Below are 15,472 nucleotides of genomic sequence, written 5' to 3' on the forward strand. Positions count from 1 at the left end.
TTTTGAACTGTTCAGGCCAGGCCTATTCAAACCCCATTGGCAGCCTACATGTCGAAATGAAAAATAGTCAACAATACTAATTCAAGAAAAAAATAAAACAAAAAAGAAAGATGCCTGCCAAAGAACAGTTATGACTGTTCAATCAATATGAATTTTGGATAACCTATCTACATTGGCTCCTGCAATTTGGTTTAATTCAAGTACACATGTGCCAAGTGCCTGTGTATCAACTATCAGAACTGCCAGAGTATCAGGTAACTCACTTGATACATAGACCAAGAACTCTCACCACTTGATAGATAAATAAAATAAAATTTTAAAGACGCAAGGAAATAAAAATTTGACTGTAGGTTTCACTCCTACTGTCTGCTGAAAAATTACCAACCATTCACAAAAGCAAAAGCAAAAGCATGTCTAAATGTTCCTCCGAGTTTTCCCTTTTCGTTCTTTTCCTTCTCCTTTTCCTCAAATAAAAGGGGTATTTCTATATATACATACCCATTTTGAAGACTTGTAAAGGCGTTTCAATAACATAAAACAGAATAAAATTTGCAATATTTCACATGGGAGAAAAATTGATGTGCTCTTTCATAGTTGTGCTTTTGATTCGCAAGCCGGGCCTGCCCACTAAGAAAATCATTAACTCCTATGACTTTTGCTGGTCTGTGCCATGAAATTTCCTCCCAGCTTCAACAGCTTCCCTGTTGAAATAATAACATCCAAAGAAAATGGTGGAGGGTTAGAATAAACAGTGTTAGCAGGTCTGTAGGAGAACCCTTCCACCCTCCCCCCCCACCTCTCTCTCCATGCCATCAAAGGTAGGGGTGCTGCCCTCCTTTAAGCTAACCTACAGCAATTATCTGATGGATGCCATCAATGGTAGGGCTGCTGCCCTCCTTCAAGTTAACCTACGCCAGTCATCTGATGGGCTCCATCACAAGATGGGTCATGCCCAGTATCTACCGTACAGGATTAGTAGCTTGCAAGTTACAGCCCATGGTCCACATAATGGGGAACCAATTGTACACTACAGTTATCTTCATTCTTCCATCCACAATGGGCAAGGTGGATCACATACGTACAGGTGGGCCAAAAAAATATGATTGATTGACCAGTGTATCACCTTTTTTCTTTTCTTTTTTTTCCCTATTGGATCTGTTCTACAAACTGTAGTTTTGACTGGAGGGTCAACAAGCAGAGCCATCATGCATTACTCGGCTGTTGCTGAGAAGCCAAGTTACCTTTTATTCTCCTTTTAAATAAAATAAAATAAAATAAAATCCTTTTTTTATAACAAAAAAAAAAAAAAAAACAATAAAGATGGTGGGATCTATAAGCATTTCAAAATTGGAAAATTTCAAAAGTCCATTTTCAAATGCATGGTAAGATTCTGGCCCACCATTGCAGGACAATAGGAGATACATGCCCACTGACTCTCACTGCACACAGTGCATAATCTTTCCCCCGAAAAAAAAAAAAAAAATGCAACTCTTTGAGTGGCCCAACTCGACTCCTCTCATGCAATTTAAGGCTGCCAATCAGTTGGGCTGGGAAAATCAAGGTTTCGAATAGGAATGGTGAATTGACAACCCTACTTATGCATCAAGGAAATCGTGTCCATGACCTACATTCCCTTGAGAACGAAAACAGTTCCCTGTGACTCGCACTCATAAATGAACATGGACATCCAGCTATACCCTCCAGAGCTCTGGTGGAATCTTATCAGAGTAGAGATTCTAAACCCTATTCCGGCCACATTTGCAATATCCAGATGCTTATCAGGCAGGTTTTTAGTCATTATTTCTAACAGTCCATTTTCAGTACATACGTTTCTCACAATATGACATGAAGAACCTGACTTTCAGGCCTCAGGCACAAATGTCAGAAGAGTGGAATCCTACTTTAGCAAGTTGCCTTCACATGTTTCTAGGAACTAATAGGGTGCAAATTGGTTAGGTTTGGGCCTGGGTCAGGTCCATTTTAGTATGACTCAAATTGGATCCACTTAAATACTGGGCCCGGATTGGGTAGATTTTGAGAGGACCCAAACCAGCCCAATTAGCAATTCAGCTCAAACTTTGGACCCAGACCTGCCCCATGGTCGTAAATTCCGGACCCAGACCCACTAGTTGTCGGGACAGGTCCAATGACCCATTGGGTGGAGACCCACAAAATTTGCACCAATGGGAACTAAGATTTAACTGTAAAGTTCAAAAAGGGATGTGGAAGGTTCAGTTCTAGGATCAACAGCAGAAAGTGGAAAAGACAAGGTAAAGTTCATGTCATAACTACCTGAAAGCATTTACAAGTTCCTTGTTTTCAGGATCAAGCTTTACGCCCTCATAAAATGCATTTGCTGCTTCATCAAATCTCTGCAATACCAATGGGGAGCAGAAAACTTCATTTGACAATACAGTAGGATATTGTAAAAGAGAACAGAAGAAAAAACATACTTGCAACAAGCGTAAAGCAGCGCCTTCCCTGTAGTATGCTTTTGGCCAGTCTGGTCTTAGGGCTCTGCAAGCCTTGGCATCTGCTAAGGCATGGTCAGCTTGTCCCAACCGTATCCAACAAAGGCTTCGATTGGATAGTAGAGTAGCCTCACTGGGGTCAAGATCAATTGCCTGCAGGCCCATCACATAAACGATCATTACAAAGTTGAATGCTTTGGTGCAGGTGATTGTACACAATAAGAGGCGTACCTAAGCATCTGAAATAATCAACTGTTTCAATGCAACCAATCAGCTGTGATACTAGAACCTTTACAGGAATTTATCGAGCAAATGAGTCCTATAACACTATTAGTGAAAAGATTGTTTCTTTTTCTGAAAGTTTGAGAAGGAACCAAACAGCAGCATCTTTGAAAGAGGAATTCTAGGGTTCTGATCATCAGCAAGTGTACAGTTTACTGGTGCCTCCAATTCAATACATTTGTGGCTCATCAATTTACCTTTCCCATGGAACCAAGACTCTGAGATTCACACAAGAATTGAGCAAGTTACGGCCAAGTTACCAGTAGTGTACATACACATGATGAGATTTGGCCTTGATGTCATCATGTAGGCTCCCCATTAATGGTCCGTAAAGATCGATTAAGTCATCGTTGGGTGTTTTTTGGTTAACCATGGTCCATACGTGGCACTTAGGTTAATCAGAGGATGCTTGAGAGAGTTAGTAAAGAGGTCAAAGTTCATTATAAGTGGGATATTCAATTTGAACAAGTTCTTAAAAGTTTCCGTAGGAAGTTTGTGTTAGCTGAGGAGTTTTTTCTTGGCCAGCATTTCTTGTCTACTTAGGAAATAAGTTAACAGTCGAAGTAGTAGAGCCTGGGTCAGATTCTCAGTCAAGAGACATTAAAACAATTGTGTAGGTTACAATTCACATTTTTTATCATGCATGCTAGCATTCACATCACAATTCACATCAGGAATTTTGAGAACTTCAGTTCTTGAATAAATTGGGATTGATCTACAATTATCATAGTTATTTCTCAATCTACCTTTTGCCTGATTAGTTTCTATTGTTTTTGCTGCATGTTAGTCAATTGTTACAACTAGAAGTTATTCGAGGTTCTTGAAGTGCATCAGTGATCCAGTGGATCCAAACCATTGGCCTGACGAGCATCATCATGGATGAGGAAAGCCCCAAATTCTCCCTCATAGGAGTGTGAAAGCCCCAAATTCTCCCTCATAGGAGTGTGAGTGTGCCATAGATAAAGGATCCTGAGTGGCCCTATTAGACGCATAGGTGGATCGAGGTCACGTCTCTAGACCAGGGGGCCCATCATGTCTGAATTATGATCGACTTGAGGATGCACTGACATTGATTAATTCTAAGACCTTAGGACACGTAAGGGTTCAAGGTCTTGATTACTTGTGCTTCAACTCTTTTTACAAGGTTATCATGTGGCCAATAAAAGTAGGTGTAGCTAGGCACACCCATCAAGGTCCATTGAGACTCACATTAGCCAATAAGAGATCAACTGGTTTTCTAAAAACTTTTTTGTGGCTTAGATTTAAGAGATCAAACGTTCATCAAGTGGTTTTTCCACTGAGCCTAGTAAGCAAAAGGTTTTACAAGTGTTTTCAACCCTTAAACTTTTATTTTAACTATTAAAAAGGTTTTGATCACACTAATAATGATCTGATGGTCTAATACTAGGGGTCCATTTTATCTGCATGGGCATTAGGTCTTTGGTAGATGGCCATGACAGTGAAGGGATTGGATAAATTAAGGAGCATGAGACAAGGCAGGATCACAGACTCACAATGTAGTAGGGCATATGGAAGAATGTCGGATGGTAGAGTACCATTATTGGTGTCTCCCTGAAACCCTAAACTCTTTCTAAATAGATCATATCCCAGAGGGACAGCTAAGAATGTAGGATGGTAGAGTACCATTATTGGTGTCTCCCTGAAACCCTAAACACTTTCAAAATAGATCATATCCCAGAGGGACAGCTAAGAATGTAGGATGGTAGAGTACCATTATTGGTGTCTCCCTGAAACCCTAAACTCTTTCTAAATAGATCATATCCCAGAGGGATAGCTTTAGACCAACCACTCCCCCCACCAAAAAAAGAAAAAAAAAAAAAACCAACTCTCCCCCTCCTTCCATCACATGTGTGGGGTCCACCTTGTGGATGGTGTGCATCTCCCTTGGCCCTACTCCAAGGGTTGACGTGTGGGCTCTCTAATGCAGGACAATTAACCACTTGCTCTAATAGCTCAAACTAATAGAGCATGGTGAATTAATCCCTTTATGTCATAGCCTAGGCCCCAAGTCCATGGGTTAGGTCCTCAGCCGAACCCTCCTCGTGAGCCCCAAATTCATGGGTTCCACCCTCCCGTGGGCCGTGCTTAGCCCATATGGCCCATATTACTGCCAAAAGGATTGTCCTCCACTTTCTTTTGCCCAGAGCTCCTCCAAAATCCCCATGCCACCCAGTGAAGAGCCCATCAATACCACTTGACATGACCCAGGATATCCCCGAAGCTTAGGAACACTCCATCCAGATGTCAGATGAAAACGGGCAATGAAGCAGAAGATGATCCATCGTTTCTTCTGCCCGGAGACAAAGGCAGACATTCAGAAGTTGCATTCCACGCTTCCTCAAGTTGTCAATCGTGATAATTCTTTTCCTGTCAGCTAGCCATCCAAACACAGCAACCTTGGGCAGGGCTCCTTAGAACCAAACAGAACTGGTGTGGCAGGGAGCTGAGAGAGATGAGGCTGCCAACGACTTGTAGACGGATCGAACTGAGAAGATACCAAAGGGCGATATCGACCAACATATAGAATGCCGATAAGGATAGAGGAACAGGGGCTTCCTGCAAAAAAGAGATTAGAGAAGTAAATTTGTATATCTCTACGTCTAAAAGATTCCTACGAAAAGTGGGATTCAAAATCCCACCACTGTCATGCAGAGAGAAACACTCTCTAACGGTAGTGTTAAGGTTCACAGAGATAGTGAACAAAGCTGGGAATGATTCAGCCAGAAATCTGCTGCCATGCCAGTTATCCAGCCAAAATCTAATTCTATCTACTTTACCCAAGGAGAAAGATATTCTGTCAAACATACGCGTGGCAACTTTAGCAATTCCTTTCCATAGGAAAGAGGCACAATATAGGGAGGATTGCTTGGTCCACAATCCAGATGAAGACACACTGTATTTGGTGGCAATAATTTGGCGCCACAGACAATCTTCCTCACACCCGAATCTCTAGACCCATTAAATAGGAGGTCTTTAATGTTTGCCCCTCCATTATCATAAGAATATCAAACCTCTTTCCAATTTAAAAGGGGAAATTTCCCACTAGAAGAGCCACCCCTGCAAAAGAAAGTTTCTTCTTATCTTATCTATTTTAATAATCACAGATTTTGGGCATCTAAATAAGAAAAGGAAGTAGATTGAGAGATTAGATAGGGAAGCCTTAATGAGATTTAAGTCTCTCTCCCATTGATAAAAGATTGAGCTTCCAAGAGGATAGTTTCCATTCCATTCTTCCAATAATCTTGTCCCACAGAGCAATGGGAGGCTTGCTAACACACAGGCAAACCCAAATAGAAAGTAGGGAGTTGACATACCTTACACCCAAAGGATCCAGCCAAGGAAGAACAAGCCTCAGGCTATAGATTGACAAATATTTCAAACTTGGATAGATTAATTTTCATACCTGAAACAACCTGGTACCAGGAGATAGTCATACTCAATAGGGCCACGTGGGTTTCATCTGCCTCGCAAAAGAGGAGGGTATTGTCAGCAAACTGCAGATGAGATATCGCAAAAGAGGAGGGTCGATCTCCTGCCCTCGAGAAAGCATGCTGCTGAGAGTCTCTGTGACTAGGACAAACAAAAAGGGGGAGAGAGGATCTCCCTGATAAAGACCTTTAAAGGCACTGAAATACCCAAAGGGAGAGCCGTTAATGAGAATAAAGAATTTAGGCGACCTAATACAAGATTTCATCCAGGCTCTCCATTTGAATCCAAAGCCCATACGATAAAACATTTGGTCCAAGAAAGACTAATCGACATGATCGTAAGCCTTTTCCACATCCAATTTGCATATGATACCCGGCCTTTTGGACTTCGCTTGCGAATCCAAACATTCATTTGCTATGAGTAGAGAGTCCAGAATTTGTCTCCCTTCGGCGATTGCAAAATGGAAAGGGGAGACAATTTTGGCTATAACACATCCAAGTCTCTGGCTCAAGATTTTCAACAAGATTTTGTAGGGGCTTCCGATGAGGCTAATAGGCCTGAAGTCCTTCATGTTCTGCACTCCTCCCGCCTTCAGGATGAGGACAATGAATTTACTTCCCAACTCAGTAGCCAACCTATTATGCTCAGAGAAATCTGTTATGAAAGCCATCAGATTCGAGTTAATCAGATCCCAAAAGGCCTGGAAAAAGGCCAACGAAAAATCAACGGGACCCGAAGCTTTGTCAGAGACCCCACATAGCTTCTTTTACCTCCTCAATCTGCATGGGGAGTTCTAGGAATTCGACATCCTCTTCTAATAAGGACCTGAAAGTAAGATAATCTAAAGGAGGCCTACAAATATTGTCAGAAGAAAGCAAGTTAGAGAAAAAAAAATTAACAAAACAAGAGGTAATAGAGGTATTATCTGAAAGAATGGCATCTTCCACAATGATGGAAGAAATAGAGTTGGATCTCCTCCTAGCATTGGCCATGGAATGAAAAAATTTTGTGTTACAGTCCCCTTCTTTAAGCCATGTGGCCCTTGACTGTTGACACCTTTCGATCTTCTCTTCTTTTAACCTCGCACAATACTTAGATGAGAGGTAGAGATTTGGATTCATTATCCATCTCAGATAGTTGATGCACTTCCTCAAGCAGATCCAATTCCTGGATATAAGCCATAATAGAAGCTATTTCATCCCTCTTTCTAAATATATCTCGGTGCCATGATCTGAGATTTTCTTTCGGCGCCTGAAGCTTCTTATGCAACATAAAACCAACAGTTCCCTCAAACTGAAAAGAAGACCACCATCCAAAAACGAGATCCTTAAAAACCTTTTATTTCCAACCAAGCCAACTCAAACCTAAAAGGTTTTGGGCCCCAATTAATTCTTCCGTTTCAAGCAAGACTGGGCAATGGTTAGAGATAGGTTTAGGCAACCCGTTCAGGAGGGCGAAGCTAAACTTATGGAGCTGGTCTGAAGAAACAAGGAATCGATCAAGAAGGGACATCGACGGGGGGCATCTTGTTATTAGACCAGGTGAACTTAACCGTTCCCATCGGGAGGTCTAGAAGGCCATGCCTGGCCACCCAATCAGCAAAACCTCTCATAGAAGCAGAAGTTCCTTTTCCATTCAACTCTTCATAAGAGAAATGTACAACATTAAACCCAAGGAAGACTCCACAATCCTTAAAGAGAGGACATTTCTGCCCAAAACAGAGATATAGTGGCTGGAGTAGAAGGCTCATACACCCCAGAGAGCACCCATCGAAAGCTAGAAGGCTCACGAAAGACGACGTTGACAGAGTATTGACCAATCCACTTGTCTTTCATAGTTCTTTGGAGTGATCCCACAAAATAACAATACCTCCGGCAGATCCTAAGGCATTAAGGGCCTTCCATTCTATCCCCTTCCTTCCCCAAATGGAACAGACAATGCCTATCCATAGATTGAAGCTTGGTTTCTTGCAAGACAAGACAATGATGTTGGCTTTAGACCTAGAGCACATTTCCTTCACTTGAGACCACTTATGAGGGCAGCCAAAACCTTGCACATTCCATAAGAGGATCTTTATTGAGAAACAAATTTAGCCCCTCGTCCCTTTCTCTTCTCTTTGGGAGTCGTCTCCAACTCTCCCGAGTCAGTAGCATCAAGTCTGACTCGCTCCCTGTTATGAGAGGATCGTGGGTTTCTCAACAGAGAGGCCCCTTCCGCCGAAACTTTTAGTCTTGTCTCTGCAATTGGCTTAAAGAGGGCTATGTAATCGTTGTCCACATCTCCAAACACAACACCCAACAATCTTTCAACATGCCCAACGACTTTCTTGACCCACCGTTTTCTTTTGATAGCTTCCACCAACCCTTCCGAAACTTCCATCGGGATAACATTAGGAAACAACCCCCCCTGTTGAGAAGAGGAATCTTCAAAATTAAACGTTGTCCTAAGGGGAGGGTCATCAAGGGCTTCCTATGTTGAAATCCTGACTTGATAGTCGCCCTCACCACCTTTGAGGACAGATTCTGGCGGGAGGTTAACCAAGGCAAAAGGATCAATCGGTGATGAGCCTATATCCACAGAAGAAGAGGGCACAAAGACAGACATACAAGGAGAAGATAGAGGGGTGAGAAAGACATTTACCAAAATATTGAGGGCAACAAGGCAGTTGGGAACATGGTTCTTCGATGCTTTAAGCAAGATTAGGGTAGAGAGAAGGGGGGGAACGTCCTAAATACTCTCATTATCTGAGGAGGGTGTCAAGCCGATCTCGTTGTCTTCTTCCTCATTGAAGTTGGATACATGTTCCGGTGTCACTTCGGGGGTAAAGACCTCTACGTGTTGGAGATCCAAGGAGAAATGTCTTATTTGGGACATGGGGAGGGCCTAGATCTTTGCCAAACATTAAACTAGTAAGAAAAGTAAATAGCTTTGATCTTTGCCAAACACCCTAGAAAAAACTACAGGTCTCAAACCGAGGAGGGCCTAGATTCTCTTTAACCAAATGAGTTGGGCGGAACCACAAATCATGAAAAAAACACTTCCTCTCCTACATGCAAGTGAAAACCCAACTTAAAATTATTTAGAAAACAGTCGTCTTGACATTCCATACTCTCCATATGGAGAAAGAAATCCAGATGCAACATCAGAGATAAAGTAAAGGAAGAAAAGGTCCCACTTTACATAAAACAAGCCTAAAAAACGGGGGCCATCACAACTCTAGTGCTTGGCTCCACAAATGCAATTGCAAAGTACCCCTCATGCACAAGTAGCTTTCGGAGCCTGTAATAACCCCTTAGCCTTTACAGAACCACACAAATCTATGGATGAAGGTATTCCCTATACATTAATACCATGACAAATTGCCAGTAGTTTAGAAATAAAGAACCAAATAAATATGATACTGTATATGGTATGTCTAGCATGTATCTGGAATCAGCATCAACAATCAACATTTTGACACAATATGATACTGGTACTCTTAAGCATGGACCAGTAGAGTATATGTGTATCCACACATAAAATTATAGAATGGCCTCAAAAAGCTCAACCAGTTCTCTCTTTCAACGCCCAGTGTAGGAAGTAGAAAGTTGCAAACTGGTGGAACTAAGTTGCACACTATTAATTTTCTGAGTTATATGAGACAATTGATGTCAGAATTTAAGTCATATCTAGAAACCATCTGTTGTTCAGGAAAATACATGCATGTCTACAATAAATAAAGATTGAAAGAACTACCTGTGTGTAAGCATCTACTGCCAAGAGATAATCCTTTCTTCTGAAGGCCTCTTCTCCTCTTGATTTTGCCTCTAGAGATTTCTTCTTCGCCTCAGGTGTTACCTGAGTAAATCATTGAACGCTTCTAAGAGTTGTAACAAAAGCAATATATAGAAGATTTAAGATATCAAATTTACTATTATGCACTGAGATGTCTGCAGCTATGGCAAAACCGAAAAGAGCTGGGACCCCCAAGTCAGCCTTCTTATACATACATCTTAGCGGTTTCATACGTGGTTTTAAATAGTGGGTTCAGAGTACGGCTCGCCCAGAGAACAAAAAAAGGTACGGCTTGCTTTCAATCTGATTCAGTCAGATGTTCTAGTTTGATCTGGTTTCAGAATGCAAAAAGGTTTGACAGAAATCCTACAGGTAAGCACCTCCGAAGGCTTAAGGTGCCAACAACAAAATGATAGTGGGGAAACATAAAATGTCTGTCTGACCAAGCATTTGCTTGGCAAGATAAACTTTACATGTGGGCCCCACCTTTTGATTGCCCAAAGTGTACACAGTTGGATCCATGGTGGATGGGAGACGTCACAAAATTCCCCCACTGGATGATCAAAACCATCCAATTGTTGTAATTGTTTATCAAATCAGATTGCCAGGATCATCTGATAGGGAAGATAGGGAATGGTCCATGCCACAATGTGGCCCACCAGAATGAGTTAGATAATGTAAAAAGTAGGTCCACCTGTACCACTGATGAGCAGAACAAAAAATGTGATAGGTAGAATATAAAAAAAAAGAAGTCTCGTTTCTTTTGTAGAGCATCCTATAGTACCTGCTTCTTATCAATTATAATACCTCAAAGAATGTACTATAAAGTGCAGGTGCCATTTTTACTATGTGCTTCAATGTACTATTGCAGGATTGATATATGTGATTTTGAAGTTCATCTGTGTGAATTATGTGACATCCTAATTCCCAAAAACACCAAGGGATAAAGAAAACTATGAGGAAGCATTACCAGTCAAAGAATGTTCTAGGTTTTAACAAACCCAGCCTGTTGCTAACAACTATGATCCAACCAAACATTTTGAGCAAAGACTCCACATTCCACAAATTTATGCTACAAGAAAACAACAAAATAGAGAGAAAAAAATCAAGACAATAAAGATTGGCACCTCAACAAGCTCTGCCTTTTGTGAGTTGGTATTCTTTGACACATCATCTTTCTTCAAACTTCCAGCTTCCTGCTACATGTGGCTCTGCCCAAAGTTAATACAAGCATGCACGAACTATATGGAAGAAAGAGATAAAATGTCACCTCCTGATGCACTTTCAGAAGCCTATACCATACACTATTAAGGTGTAGCCAGTGTTTTAAATATCGATGATATCGACTGATATATCCCACGATATATCTTGTATCCCATCTGTACGATACGAAACGCACAGGTAGTGCCGATATATCCCATGTGTTCAATTCGGTGAACATTTTCAATTTTTTATTCCTTTTTTTGTTGAAATTATGTTAAATCAGTGTCAATTGGTTATAAATTCATTGGTTCTTCATGTTTTACATGTAAAATCATGAAGTTAGAGCTTTGATTTTGATATCCATTGGTTCTTCATGTTCTCCATGTTTTTTTTTCCAAAATTTTCCTTCAACCAGCTGTCAATTGAGACTAATTTCAAAGTATTTAGGAGTATTTGATGAAATGATCATCACATACACTATAATTTTGAAATTTGAGTGTAGGTGGTCCGATTTGGAAAAATTAGGGAAATTTTGAAATTTCACAAATTTCTCCCAAATTACATGAAATCAAACGTGTATGAGGGCCGATCCACTGATTTGTTAAGTCTAGTCAATTTTTGAAAAATAAAAATTATTTTTTAATATAAAAAATTATTATTATTTTTGAAATTTTCCTTCAACCAGCTGTCAATTGAGACTAATTTTGAAGTATTTATGAGTGTTTGATGAAATGATCATCACATACACTCTAAATGTTATGCATTCAATTTGAATATAATTGCTTTAGTTCAGTCATACAAAGCATAGCTTAGGACACTATACAAAGGAAACCTATTATGTGCACTTCTTTTTTAAGATGTTATGATTCAAAAGTGTGTATTGAGGTCTTTTTTAACAATATCTGAAGTTTCATTGAAAAATTCAACCATTTTCCCAATGTTTTCTTATGTTTCCCAAAAAGTGCGACAAATTACCCGATACAAACGATATATCCCGTGCAATAACCGATACGTATTTATATCTCAAGGATGCGATATATAACGTGATACCGATATTTCGAACATTTGTGTAGCTGAGAGCATTTTCATCATTCTGAAATAAAACTCATAAATTAAATTAAATACCTGCTCTTTGTCTGCTTCAGATTGCATATAGTTGATTATTCCATCAACACTCCAGTCAGGAATAGTTTGAACAGGAAAAGTCAGTGGGAAGAGAATCTCGACTGCTCGACGATGACCTCTTGTGGCGGCAACTTGTACTGGCTTCACACCATCCTGTGGTTGAAGAAAAGAAAAACCACAACAACAACAAGAAACGAAAGAAATCTTAAAACCTGAAGCATGAATATAATCACAAAGTTTTCTCCACGTATCACAATAATATCCTTCCCTCTGCAGCATAATTCAAGCAATCACACATACAAGCGTTCACAAAAACACCCATATACACATGTACACAAGTTTGGAGTCATGAAAAGAAGTAAAATTAAGAAGTTTTGAAACAGCAAGCATGACCAAAGTTTGTTCATCTACTGGAAGGGGAAGAAGTCAGACAACAAATGTAAAGATCGTGAAATTTTCCCACTTACCGTGTAATATAATTTGGAGATTTCAATCAGACTTAGTGAACTGCTATCTCATACAAAAGTGAAACACTCGGTTCAGATAATAGCTTGTCTCACTCACACCTTTACAAAATACACTAAGTACTGTGGTAGTAAATTATTCCAATTTCACAGAGAACATGAGGGTAAAGAAAACTGCACACAGTTTTCTTGATAATCCAGTTGTTATTTCCTTTACTTTGGAGCCCAAACCAAAAAAGGAAGCAATATACAATCGAAATTCCACTAAAACGGGCATAACATGCGGTACAAAGATGCTTCAAATTTCAGAAGCATAATGTCATCTCCTGTATCAAGGAATTGATCCCGCATTGTTAGCTTAGAAGGCTAGGGGTTATAGTTGATGTTGATTCATCATTTTTAACGTCTCTAATCGCCTTTGTTTGCTCTCCTCATCATCAGAGCGCCCCAGAAAACTGCCTCTAAATTAGATTATCTTTATGAAATTGAATACCTTCCTGATCCCAAAATCCCAGCAAGCCAATATCCCATTGTTAATCCATACGCTATATATGGTAATATCCGGGACAACACTGCTCAAAGGATTCTCAAACAGATTGTCCCTCCATCAAAGAATCCCAGTTCCATCAAAGAGTATGTTTGTGCCTCTAAATTTGATCAACACCCGATTTTTGCAAATCAAAAGGAGTCATCTGTGACTCCGAACCTTTCCAAAGAACTTCATCAAGGTTGGTTGTATAACGGATATACCATATTCACTTTGGTGCTGTCAGGCTAGCTCCTACTTTTCATAGTCGACGAGGTCTCCCTGTTGTTTCCAGAATCGCTCTGCTAGACTCATGGTTCAAAGAGTATCTATCAGCTAGCAACCATTGGTACAGTTGAAACCACGTTAAAAGCATGAATTATTTTCATTATTCTGTTCCCAAACTACAACATGTCCCCACGTGATGAGCATTTTTTTTTAAAGCCCTTAAGGTCCAAATCCAGCTCACTGGAGGATAGCAGATCCCGGGATCTATAGCCACCACTCTTCATTATCGAGTGGCTTTTCAGGTCCAAAATTATTCGCTAGATCTTCCAATCCCTGGTCTGAGCAAAAACCAAGAAGCCCTTATGCTCTCTATTGAAAACAAAGGAGTGCCTCATTGCACCTTTATTCCACGACAGCTCACCAATGATCACCTCGAAGCCATTTTACCTTCAGTTGGGTCACGACCTATGAACAACTTCATTCCAACCCACAGGTTGTGCAACATGATCAACCCTTTTTTCCGACGACAGAAAGATGGCTCTGTTGAAACCAGTTTTCGAGCTACTGTTACAACAGAAAATGTTTTCTCCACGCCTCTTCCGGAGATAAACACTTACTCTCTGGCCGTCCCAATTGTCAGGATGGACTTTGATAGTTTGCCGATCTATTAAGGCAAGAGTCCCTCAGGACACATCTTGTATGACGTCCACGACTGTGAAGACTGTATTGAGCACATGTTTGACAATGATGATGATAACTGGCGAAGTAAATACCGGAAGAAAAAGCAAAAGCCTTCCTTCCAACAAGAACTTGCTAAATGAGATGCAAATGGAGATGCAGAAGTCGGATTACTTGGTGAACCATCTGGAAAATTCGACTACTATGTTCTTTATCCCAAGAACAGAAAACCCAAATCATCCATTCCACCAGAACCACGTTTGGAACTTGAGCATCACAAGCCTCCTCCGCCAAAGCCATCTCTTGCATCTTATTACCAAAAGGCCTTGTCTATGCTCACCTCAAAAGCTCCCACCTACTCTTCCACTCACCAGTCACCACCAATGCAACACTTTGAGTCACCTCTCGAAGCTTTTCTTGAATCCCAACCTGCCCAACAGCAACAAACATCTCATCCATCTTTTCCTCCTGAGGATTTTGAGTTCCCTCACCTACAAGTAAAACATGCCTAGAAGATCACAACTCCTGCAGGAGCAGACTCAGATGGAACTCCAAAGTGGATTTCTGCCACTGAAGCATCTTTAAATTGGCAAGCAGAAAATGTAATCCATCAAAATCAAGCTCTCTAACAGATCTTGGCAAATCAACAGCAGATGCTCTCTCAGAATAATTCTGACTTGTCCACCCTGGCAGAAATAGTGGAAACAAATTTCTGCTCTTGAACAAGAATTACACTAAATTGCCATGACATTCGCCAATTGGACAATTGCAAGCCCACTTCTTGCACAAAAGAAAGCAGAAAAGAAGTCTCTGGAGAATCAGTTATCCTCCATTTTGGCCTCACCATCTCCACAATCACCATTCTTTCAAGCCTATTCTTCACACCCCACTTCTTTACCTTATGTTCTGAACATCAAGCACCAACCTCAAACTCCATTACCAGACTGCAAACCCATTTCAAGACCCCTTCCCTCCATCTCTCCAGAAATACCCCTATTACCCCGGCTATAGCATCTTTCTCTCAACCTCCGCCCACCTTTCGAGTACGGCCTCCCCGTTCCTCCCGTCCCAAACCTCATAAGTCCAGTAGTCCACATCATACATACCTCCTCCATCCTATCTAGCCGAAAACATTACAACTTTCTCCGTCCCAGACCTGACCACCCTTTCAGTCGCCACAACAGACCTCAACCCAATCACCTCTTTCTTTCATGCGACATCGATCCAATCACCTTTATCCCCTGCTATGACTATCAGTGCTCAAATTACAG

At 40.8% G+C, this 15,472-nt stretch overlaps 1 protein-coding gene across 2 annotated transcripts in view; it reads right to left on the bottom strand.

Moving 5' to 3' along the window:
• Positions 1–333: 333 nt before the first annotated feature.
• LOC131248974 (uncharacterized) overlaps positions 334–15,472 on the bottom strand; it is a 66,732-nt gene continuing 51,593 nt past the window's right edge. Inside the window, exons 8-13 of one of the 2 annotated variants that reach the window (XM_058249509.1) lie at positions 12,306–12,458; positions 11,105–11,173; positions 9,939–10,040; positions 2,454–2,624; positions 2,293–2,372; positions 334–701 (exon numbers count right to left, since the gene is read on the bottom strand). In XM_058249509.1, the coding sequence (XP_058105492.1) occupies positions 647–701; positions 2,293–2,372; positions 2,454–2,624; positions 9,939–10,040; positions 11,105–11,173; positions 12,306–12,458 (630 nt within the window). In that variant the 3' untranslated portion in view covers positions 334–646. Of the gene's footprint in view, positions 702–2,292; positions 2,373–2,453; positions 2,625–9,938; positions 10,041–11,104; positions 11,177–12,305; positions 12,459–15,472 lie in introns of both variants that reach the window. The other variant, XM_058249508.1, reaches the window with a different exon arrangement.

Source organism: Magnolia sinica, chromosome 6 (assembly GCF_029962835.1).
Source record: "Magnolia sinica isolate HGM2019 chromosome 6, MsV1, whole genome shotgun sequence".
NCBI classification, from domain to species: Eukaryota; Viridiplantae; Streptophyta; class Magnoliopsida; order Magnoliales; family Magnoliaceae; genus Magnolia; species Magnolia sinica.